At 35.9% G+C, this 11742-nt stretch overlaps 1 protein-coding gene across 1 annotated transcript; it reads left to right on the top strand.

Moving 5' to 3' along the window:
- The first annotated feature begins 9810 nt into the window (after positions 1-9810).
- On the top strand, positions 9811-10665 carry LOC122672151 (transcription repressor OFP14-like). The gene has a single exon (XM_043869650.1). The coding sequence runs from the start codon at positions 9814-9816 to the stop codon at positions 10663-10665; it is 852 nt and encodes a 283-aa protein (XP_043725585.1). The 5' UTR covers positions 9811-9813.
- The last annotated feature ends 1077 nt before the right edge of the window (positions 10666-11742 follow it).

Here is an 11742-nt window from a genome sequence, read left to right as displayed (position 1 = left end):
CTTACCTCCTCTACAACCTCATGTAAAAATTTTTTGTTTTTGGTGTTTGTACACCACCGGCAGTGACCGTACAAGGTCGATCCAAAACCCGAAAAATCCAAAAAATTGGTTTTATTCAAGAACATTGATTCCAAATCCATATGAGTTGGCTCTGACGCCACTTGTATTTCACATCACTAATAAATCATATACAATCCCATATAGATTTGGAAGACAATGAATAAACAAAAGGGATAAAAGATATACCCTTTTGGTTGATAGTTGAAGTCGATCTCCAAGCCTTAGAGCCGCCCAATAGCCTTCCACAGCCTTTTTCCTGAATCTTCCGTGAGTAGGAATTTAGTAAAAATCAAATGACGGTTAGGGTCAGGTTGAATATATAATATTCAACCTGACCCTAACACACTCTCACAATGTGTTAGATCAGAAATACCCCTGACTAAAACTAGAGTGTGTAACCTATATTATGGGCCCAATAACGGAAGTGTGTATTAATGTAGCCCAAAAACCAAACAGCAATTTCATGTTCAAAATAAAACACCATCTCAAATGTAACTTCAACTACCACCACCACCACCATCACCATTAACACCTCCACCGTCCAATCACCATCGCCGCCATCGCCGCCACCACTATCATTACTATCACCGCCGTCACTGCCAACCGCCATCACCACCAATACCACCTCTACCACCACGACCACCACCTCCACTAAATTTTTGGTATTCAATGGTATTTTTGAAAATTTATAGAAGTTCCAAAAAACAAAAATTATTGCGCATAACAACCACATTTCTATTTCTTTTCTGGCTCAAAAATAGAAATTACTATATGTTACCAAACACTTTTTTTTTGTCTAAAAATTAGATTAAAAAATAGAAATACAAAAAGTTTTATAAACTTTTTTTAAGTGTTGTATGTATCATGTATAATATCTATATTTAATTCATTTTTTCAATAGATACACCCAAACTATTAATGGATTGGTACTTTAGACTTTGAAAACTTGGACAACTTTACTCCCAAGCGTTGAAATGCAATTTGAATTTGAATATTCAACGATAATTTTTTTACAACATTGTAATTTGTCTAACTTTAAATGAATTAATAATGAATTTTTCTTCAACCTATAACGATTAGATAACATCTCAACTATCCTGCTTTATGTCCAATCCTCTTAAATGTTTTGATTATCGCAATGTTTTTTAATTTTTTTTTTATTCTTTTATTTTTATTTTTTTTATATAAAGGGCTTGAACCCATCACATAAAATTCAACTTTTAGTCTTTAGTTGTACTCAAAATCTTGGAATAAAATATTTAGTATAATTTTGAGGATTGAGCTTCATTCACCATTGGGCTTACTGCGCGTGAAAGGATATCGTGAAGGTATTTTGGAGATCATACTAAAACCCTATAGGGGTTTATGAACCCTAGTATAATATGGTGAAGGAAAACTTTCTCTTAATTTTAACTCTTCCAAATGTTTCAATAGAAGAATATATGTTAAGAAAACAACGCCCAGAAGTGGCGATTTTGCAGAAGAAACCGAAATAAGAAAGAGAAGAAACAACACACAATGTACAACACAAAGTTTTCACTATCTCTAAAATGTTACAAACCCTCACTCACAACCTTCCTAGAGAAAAGAACAATCTAAAGAGAAGCCCTAACCCAGAAAGTATAGAAATACCCCTAGAACTCAAAAATGACCAACTAGTCAGGGTCGAACCAAAACTAAACATATGTCGAAATACATATGGCGGTGACGTATCTTCTTTTTAAGCTATCTGAGCTCGTTTCGAAGTCGAAACGATCCTTTAAAGATCCTCTGAACCACTTTCTGAACCGAAATCAGACTTCACCAATAATATATATATCTCACAGAAAATCAATTCATGCTTATGAAACTTCTTGTGTTATTTTTCTATCACTTTTAAAAATATTTTTTTGTCATACATTTTAAGGTAAGCATATATAAATAAGCATGTGAGTTCGAGGGAAGAAATCCGCTATATGATAGGTGAAAATTTTCCCCCATGCCCCACGGGTGGCAAAGGTATAGTTAATTGATACTTGTATTTTGGAAATCCAAAAAATTATTTGGAGGTTTTTTTTTAAAAATTTATAATTTTACAATTTTTTTATTTTGTAACGTAAGTCGTGTGCAAAATTTTCATTGAATATTTCAATATATGAATCTGAACTAAATTTAGATTAGATTAGGGTAGGTGTTTGATCTATATATTTGAACCGTTTTATCTTAACGCAAAAGGTTTTGTGCACAGCCGTATACATATTCATCTATACGGTTATGTCTTCAACCGTTGGATGGAGGTGGTGGTGGGGGTACAAGTGTTATTACACACCTGTCCTGCACACTCACCCAATAGTTGAACGACACGTTCGTATACATACACAACCGTGCATAAAAACTGGATTATTATCATAATACAATTTGATCATATTTCTTATAAAAAAAAAATCCCCAATAAGATCCAGTCAATGATGGCTCCCCAATTCCTACCTAAGGCTATAATGTGAGACAAATCATTGTTCAAAGTTATGGAATATTGCATGAATACCATAAACCTCTAATATGTGTAATAATAGAAGTGAGTGTCATATTTGTAATTTCCATAACTTTTGAGACATTTTTAATCCATATTGCATACTAGTTTTCTATTTAATTTTGACTCATACAGTGGATGAAGATTCCTTTATAATATTGACCCACCTAAACAGTGATCAATTGCTTGCGACTTTGCAAGTTGTGAACTTGCAAAGTTCATCAATCCTTGTTAATGTTATCAACCTTCTTATTTAGACAAATCACACATTAATCTCAAAAGGTTATTCGACTTTTACGACCGTGGAATGGTGGATATACACACTCACACACTCGATGTGAGACTAAATCCACGCACCTAGCATACAAAGTGCAGCTTTTTATTTTGTGTTTTTTTATTTTTTTGTTTTTTTTTATGAAAGTTTAATCACACAAATCACATCCCAATCCCAAAAGGTTAACCAACTTTATGAAACAATGGATATACACACCACACACCACACTCACACACCGGGAAAAAAAAATGTCAAAAAACAAGAAAGAATTATATTAAACTTAAGTTGGATTTACATCCTATGGTAAATTTTTATTCCTTGAGAAGGCATAAATGTCAGAAACTCATCTACGTGAAAGATGAGATCCTCAAGAAAAGAGATCACTGTCCAAAGCCCAGGCCAAGGAGACCTGATGCCCATTTTGCCTCAATTTTGATGTGTCTTAAATGTTCACGAGCTAGTAATAAACAAGGGTAAAAGAGGGAAAAAAATGCCATGGACATCTTTAGTTATTCAAAACAATGATAGGGAAATAAAAGATTCTGATCTGTAGATACTATATATAAATAAAAAAAAGGCGTACCCAGTGCACCAGGCTCCCATCACTTTGGGGTCTAAGGAAGGTCATAATGTATCTAATGCACGAGGCTCTCGTCACTGCGGGGTTTGGGGAGGGTCATAATGTACGTACCATATCCCTGCTTCCTGGAGAGGCTGTTTCCAAATTCAAATCCATGTAGATACTATATATAAAAAGAGCATACCTCAATACATAATGTAAGCAACCTTATCCTCACTTTCCGGAGAGGCTTTTTCTATACTTGAATAGTGTAGATGCTACATATTAATAGGGCATAGCCAGTGCACAAAGATCCCGCCATTGCGAGGTCTAGGAAAGGCCATAATGTGACGCAGCCTTACCCCCAATTCCTGGAGAGATTGTTTTAGACTCGAATCCATGTAGATATTATATATGTCGTAGTCTTATCCAAAGATGAAACATTTGTACTAGAAAGACAAGATTGATCTTAGAGTTAAAAGGGATCCCAGATGATAGTAGGGATGTCAAACAGTACGGTATAAGATATTTGATATGGTTTCGATATGGTACACTGCACATATACCTCATAGTAATACCATATCAAATTGGGTACATGTATTTAATTCTGATACCATATCGAATCAATTCGATATGATTTGCTATAGGTATTCGATACCGTATAATGTATTTTCAGGATTATGTCCATATCGATACCATTTCGAATACCAACTCGGTACATGTATCTCATATTGATATCATATCGAATTTATTCGATATGACAGATAATTCGATACGAAAATGGTACCAATATACAGTGCACGGTACACATTGAGACCATGATAGGACCCTATTATTGGTTGATAAGGACATGAATAACAAGTAAATATGTGTAATGCATGGAATGTATGTGTACCTCCGGCACAGTTACCAAACAGGGAAAATGTTATTGTATAATCTTTAATTAGTAGAAAAATCTAATTAATTAATCTTTTTTTTTTTTTGGTGAGAAAATCTAATTAATTAATCTTGGTTGTGCTTATCGATCCCTTCAACATGAATATTGGACCCGAGATTATGAGAGATGGAATTTATTAAAACTTTGGTGTAATGATCGATGTGGACAATATTCAATTATTTGAAGAAAGAAAGCTTCCTTAATTACAGAGTTAATCTAACTGCCAAATTAATTCCACCCACCCGATAAACTCCAGCGACTACCATTAAAACACTCATATAAATTGGGTACCAATGTCCCAACTGGAACTGCTTAATATAATGTCTTTCATTTTTTGTTTTTTGTTTTGATGAGAGCTTAATTCTTTAAATTTGAGTTTGTAATTTGCCTAATGCGGGTGTATCTACCGGTGTTAAAACATTCGTTTCGGTTTAGTGGTACGGTTTGATTTGGTTCATGGTGTCAGTTCTTACTTAGGTGTAGTTATCTGTGATTGTAGTTAGTTATTATTAATTACATATATGTTCGGGATTGTGGTTATTAATTATATGTAGTTATTAAAAGTGGGATTAGTTGTAGGGAGATATTGTAAAAGTTGAGAAAAATTGTAAGAGTGGGGTAGTGGAAGTGGGAAAAAATTTTGTTAACAGCCAAGGAAATGAAATATTTCACTTCCCCTTTGGGTTCACAAATATTCTCCTAGGTTTTAGTATTTTCTCAAATACCCTTTACGTTCCGATTTCTTTGGCTACCAACCTTGTAGCAGGAACATTCCTGCTACAAATGTAGTAGCAAAAATGTGGGTAGTTAATATTATTCGTATATTTATTGATAAAGGAAGAAGTAGAAAGTAATGAGAAAAACCTAAATTAATTCTGGAGTTTATTTTGAGAGAGGATTGGCAGTCTCCCAATTACACCAGGACGTCCGGCTTCGTCCTAAAGCCAAATCTCACTTTCTCTCTTATTTTTTCTCTTATTATTTTTTTACTTGTTTATCTATTTTCTCTCCACCAAGATCTACGCACATAATAAATGGCATCAAAGCTAGGCACAACGGAGGAAATCAATCGTCCCGGATCTATACGGGTGTAACCTCCTCTGTTTAACGGCTTAAAACAAGAGTGGTTGAAAGAGATTTGTTTGAAGATTGACCGTCTTGGATCCGTATGTGATTTTCATCAGGTTCTTCAAGCATTGTTGGACCGACGAGTTCAAGTTCGTGGGCTTAACATTGGCAATCGACGAAAGCAACTTGGGTATTACCCAAACAAAATTTGGGATCCGGGTGGAATTATTTTAAATTTTATTTGTAATTTAGTGATCTTCAGGACAATACCAAATTTTAGGGGGATGGAATATTATATGTCGGTTCTTGCTTAGGTATAGTTATTTGTGATTGTGGTTAGTTATTATTAATTATATGTATGTACGGGATTGTGGTTATTAATTATATGTAGTTATTAAAAGTGGGATTACTTGTACGGCAATATAGTAGGAGTTGAGAGACATTGTAGGAGTGGGGAAGTGAAGTGGGTAGTTAATATTATTCGTATATTTATTGATGAATGAAGAAGTAAAAAGTAATGAGAAAAATCTTAATTAATTTTTGAATTTATCTTTAGAGAGGATTGGCGGCCGTTCCAATTGTGCCAGGATGCCCGGCTTCGTCTGTAAAGCCAAATCTCACTTTCTCTTATTTTTTTTATTTGTTTATCTATTTTTTCTCCACCAAGATCTGTGCACGTAACACTGACCATTTAAAAACCATACTGAAGAAGATTGGATACGGTATTGGTTTCTAAGACGAAACCATATCAAATTAGTGATAGCATAACAAATTATGTTCTTTGTATCGAATCGAAGCTATATTTGTAGATATAACCCGCAAAATTCAGAACCCTAAACCTACTAACCATTCTAAACTTTCGAATCCTAATTTCTCTATAGCTTGGGTTGTGGCATTGTGTCGCGCTGTGTTTCATTGCTTCTCCAATTTCCTCCTCAAGGCTCAAGAAGACCTCAATAAGCCTTGAGCCTCCTACCTCACTGCTTCTCCTCAGCAAATTTTAAATTTGAATCTCCTGCTTTGCTATCTCGATATAAAATAAGAAACTATTTTTTATACCAAATAAAAATCAAATCGAAACTGTATTGAATTGGTATGGTATCGGTATTGAAAAATGCAGTTTATATTTGGTACAACATGATTTCGATATCCATTTTCTACCTTCTGTACTGAACCAAAACGGTACCGACTGACACCCTTACTAGAGGTAGAAGCATCAAACTAAATGATCTCATTTTTTTTAAATCAAAACGAACCATTTATTAAATGGTTCCATAGTTCCCATGTATAAGGTTCAATGGTAGATTTATCGTTTTGGTTGCAAGACATGTGATATCTTCCACTCTTATGGAACTAGAATTAGTTAGTATCCATACAGGTCTTGACCATGCATGCTTCAAGCATGGGGTTGAAGATAAAAGAAGTCTCGAATCAACAGATCACTGATCTTCTTCCATCTCGAACTATGTCTCCCTGGCTTTGGAATCTTATAAAAGACTTGTTATATATCAATAGTATAGCTCAACATGTCTCGTTTCACAATAAGGGAGATTCTTTTTGTATGGTTATTGCCTTTAACTAATTCTAGTTCCATAAGAGTGGAACTGAATATGATTTCGATATCCATTTTCTACCTTCTGTATTGAACCAAAACAGTACCGACTAACACCCTTACTAGAGGTAGAAGCATCAAACTAAATGATCTCATTTTTTTAAATCAAAACGAACCATTTATTAAATGGTTCCATAGTTCCCATGTATAAGGTTCAATGGCAGATTTATCGTTTTGGCTGCAAGACATGTGATATAACTAGAATTAGTTAGTATCCATACAGGTCTTGACCATGCTTCAAGTATGGGGTTGAAGATAAAAGAAGTCTCGAATCACAGATCATGATCTTCTTCCATATCGAACTATATCTCCCTGGCTTTGGAATCTTATAAAAGACTTGTTATATATCAATAGTATAGCTCAACATGTCTCATTTCACAATAAGGGAGATTCTTTTTGTATGGTTATTGCCCTTAACTAATTCTCTTTCCATAAGAGTGGAACTGAATGTCGATTTTTTAAGTTAATATTTTCTTTTTTACCACTATAAAAAAAAACAGTTTGGATTTGATTTTGACACCCTTATATCTACCAGTATTTTTATAGCCCAAGGCCCACACACGTGCCTTCTAGCTATGAAAATAATGTCTTTAGTACACCCTCCTTGCCAAATCATTCTTATTGTCTGGTGTTACATTTGGAATTTATTGTATGTCTAACCCATATGTTTGAGTTGTACAGTTGTGTACAGTAAATGTACAGTTTCTTGTTGGCTACGTAATTGTAATACATTTGAAAGTTTTTGAGAATGAGGGAAATCTCACGAAGGTACAAAGAAAGTGACATGCATGGCAAGTTGTAATAGAGAGAGAGAGAGAGAGAGAGAGAGAATCTTAGGGCTAAACTTTGATTAAGCTTGGCCACCATTTAGGCTTTTGAATTGTTTATTCTTGGGAAAGTCTGGGTCTGCTAGCAATATACCGTAAGCTATCACCATATGTGTCTATCTCCCTCTTTCTCTCTTATTTTTGGCTATATGGAAGGAAGGGTTATATATGGACATTCAAAACCATACATAGGAAGCCTCTTGTGATCCACCTCAACGACGAACAATCCCAACCGGCCAAGTAATTATAAAGGGGCTCTTGCAATGTATAGGTTTGCACTTACTTCTATCCATGACTTTTTATCCTTGTAGCATCATCTACTAACAAGGTATTCAAATCATATTTTTAGAATGGTTTGAAATCATTTTCCAAATACATGTTAGAAATTTTTTGTTGGATCGAGTTTTCCCACACCCACGGTCAAGGGATTCGTTCATATTGTTTTCATAAGGGATTAGGGAACAGTACAAGGGTATTATCGACTTTGTACTGTAGGGGAGGCAGACATTTACAGTCATTGATGGTTGTACTTTTCCTACCACGCTGTATGTATGGGGAAGAATCTGTTCACCACACATCAGACCCACGTACATATATATTTAGAGAATGAGAGAGAAAATAATAGAACGATCCATGTGAGAGGAAAATTGCACTCTGACATCTCGTTGAAAAGATTTTCCCTTCTATGGTCTATCTTACATTCGTACTTCATACCCTGCTCTCATGTGCTTTGTCCAAATGGAATATAAGTAGGCAGCCTAGAAGGTGTCAGCCTAGCCAAACTTCATCTGGAAATATAAGCAACTATTGCTAGCAACTAACTCTCTATATTGGAATCATGGAGTCATTTATTTTTTTTATTTTTTTTTTTGGGGGTAAGACCCACCATGGGGCCAGAAAAGAGACCCACTGAAGGGCCAAGAGGGTCACTTATTGTTACACTATTTACTGTCTACTACTATTACGGGACGGTGGGGGTAGAAGGGTCGAACACTCAATCTTTCCCTAGGCTTAATGCTAGATGTTTACTGGCTATCTGTCGCCACTGAACTAGTAACTCATCTTAATATCACAAACATGGTGAATGACTTTTTGTTTTTTTATCAGATCCTACTGAGGGCCCATATACCACTAGGGATGACAACCCAAAAGGACAACGAGGGTGGCATCCCTACTCCAAGAGGTGAGAGTGGCCAGAGCGAAGGATGGGGGAGGGGGAGGGGTTGGAGGATGGGGAAAATCGAACCAACAACTTGTCCCTTAGCCTTAAGCCACACTGGCAGCCACCACCAAAAAATTAACATAGATGCTACTATGATCTCAATCTAACTCATCTAAAGTTTATAGCATTGGATTTCTCTCATTTCTATGATTGAATTTGACTCTGAAATTTGACTAGTAATTAATTTGATCTATCTGAAGTTTGGAATTAGCACATCAATTTATCACATGAGAAAAAAATAGGTCAACCCTTCGAAGGACTTTCTGCAATGTATCCTATTTACTGGCATAGAATGATAAGCATAAAATCTCTCCAAAATCTATTGCTACTAAAAACATTTAAGGGAAAGAGAACGCCACGCACGATGCCTCTGCGCCCTGATCCAAGGGCCCGTGAAATGACTGTCGCATTCCCTTGAACCTCAAAAATGACCAGTGGTACGGTGGTTATTTTCCGCACCCTTGTGTCACGGCACAGGGATGGTGTGTCTGGCGTGACGAGGTGGCGTTAAATCCAAAATATTTCAAAAACGGTAAGAAATCTTATTAGAAGACAATTAACTCCTTCAATTAAAGACATTAACCCATACCCAGCTACTCACATTGATAACGCATTCTTCGCTTTAAAACTAAAATTTTACGTTACTTCTCTACCTCTATATAAAATCACCCTCCCATCCCCACATTTTCACACACACCTATTATTCTCTTTTCTTCTCTACAATTCCTTTTGTCTTAAAGAAAATATGGCCAGGAACAAGAGCTTTCCAAAATCTCTGCAAATATACCTCTCAAAGCTCAAAAAACCCACACCATCACAACTTCCACTCCATTCAAATTCCATCAAAACCTCTTCAAATTGGATTTTATCAGGTTGCAGACACCCTAAAACCTCTTCCTTCTCCATTGATCGGAATCAACCCAACAACACCTCTAAAGATGATGATGATGATGCTGCAACACTAACCGACGTTGATCGTTTCCTCTACGAAAATTTCAATTCCCTCTACTGCAAAACTGATAATTACAACAATGAAGGCGGCGATGATGGAAACAATAATCAACGCCGAGAAAACACCAATCCCGGAGCATTCCTTTTCGAATCACCCAGGTTGGGTGAGGCGGCGCCGCCCGATGTAAGGCCATCAAATCGGTTCTTTGTGTCCCCTGGAACCACTAATTCATTAATCGAAGAGTCGCGGTCGAGCTTATCGACATGCGACGACATTGGATCGAGCTCGACGACGGCGACAACGACTACAACGAATCTTCGTGAATCCATGGCTCTGTCGTCTGCTAAGATACAGAGTATCGATCTGGACCTCCCTGATGACAGCATTGCAGTGCTCATATACACAAGAGATCCCTATGAGGATTTCAGACAATCCATGGAGGAGATGGTTGAAGATCGATTGAGCCAACATGAAACTGTAGATTGGGATTTCATGGAAGAACTTCTCGTCTGTTACTTGAAGCTGAACGAGAAGAAATCATACAAATACATACTTGGGGCATTCGTGGATCTCATGGTGATTTTGCGTCAGAATTCCAGTAATTCGCCGGGTAAGCCACATAGAAGGAAAACAGATCGCCATTAATTCTTCGATTGGAGATTAGCAAAGAAACCATGGATTACAATCTTTTCCTGTATGATCAAATTTCAAGAAATTTGTTACATGTGTTGTAAATGGAATTAATGGATTATGAAATTCCTTTTTCTTGACAGAAACATTGATTTTATATGTAAGGTTTTCTTCTTACTCTGCATTTTCATGGAGAAATTAGCAATCTTTCTGTGTCCATTTGTGATACAGTGTTTCATGCCTGCAACGAGATTTGGTGTAAGTGGACTTAAATTAAACTAGTAAGTACATCTGAAGCTACATTAATCGTCAATTGGTAGTTCACACTTCACTGTTGTCTTTTTTTTTTTTTTTTTTTTTTGATGGAACACTGTTGTCTTCTTTTGATATAAAAATTGTTGGTGTACGGTCTCGAAATTCGTGAAAAATCAGATTCTGATCAGCCGGCCACAAGCGGGGGTATGATTCGGTGTGCTCGTGTATAAGTTTTTGGGGAAAAAAATGGACTATGAAGTATGAAGTCTCCTTTGGTCGACGGTTACCATTGTAGTTCTGAGGTTTGCTATGATGCACGTACGAATAGTATTCAACACCTATTCTATACATTTCCAAGTAAGACCATATAGAAGGTTCTATACATTTCTATTTATGGTCACATAGAAAGGTATTTTTGGAGGCAGAAGAGACTGGTGTTGAGGGTTAGTTGTATGTGCCATGGAATTATATTATGTAGTTTCAATGCCAGTCGATAGTCCCTCGTGCATAGATAAGTGGGTGTTGGGCTGGGACCATAGGCTCCATTTGGTTGCAAGGGAAGTTAAAAAATTTTATACCTGAAAGAAAATTTTGATAAGGGTTGTTATTAGCGTAATAAGGGTGGGTTACTTTTCCGAATGTAACAAAAAGGCAAAAAGACTATTATATAATAAAAAAAATACATATAAGTATCATTAAGTAGGACAATTTGGACATTTCATTATTTTATTAAAATCTTATATTTATAATATAAAATGGCATTTTAAAAGGATATTTTTGTCATTTAACAACATACACTACATCCCTAATACACGATTGCAATTTTTCTCTTCTTTT

The sequence above is a fragment of the Telopea speciosissima genome, chromosome 8 (assembly GCF_018873765.1).
Source record: "Telopea speciosissima isolate NSW1024214 ecotype Mountain lineage chromosome 8, Tspe_v1, whole genome shotgun sequence".
In the NCBI taxonomy this organism is placed as follows: Eukaryota; Viridiplantae; Streptophyta; class Magnoliopsida; order Proteales; family Proteaceae; genus Telopea; species Telopea speciosissima.
Note: the sequence above shows the minus strand (reverse complement) of the source record. Positions and strands in the feature narration are given on the sequence as shown.

Coding starts and splice junctions, on each gene's coding strand:
- LOC122672151 (XM_043869650.1), top strand. CDS start 9,814: ATGGCCAGGAACAAGAGCTTTCCAAAATCTCTGCAAATATACCTCTCA.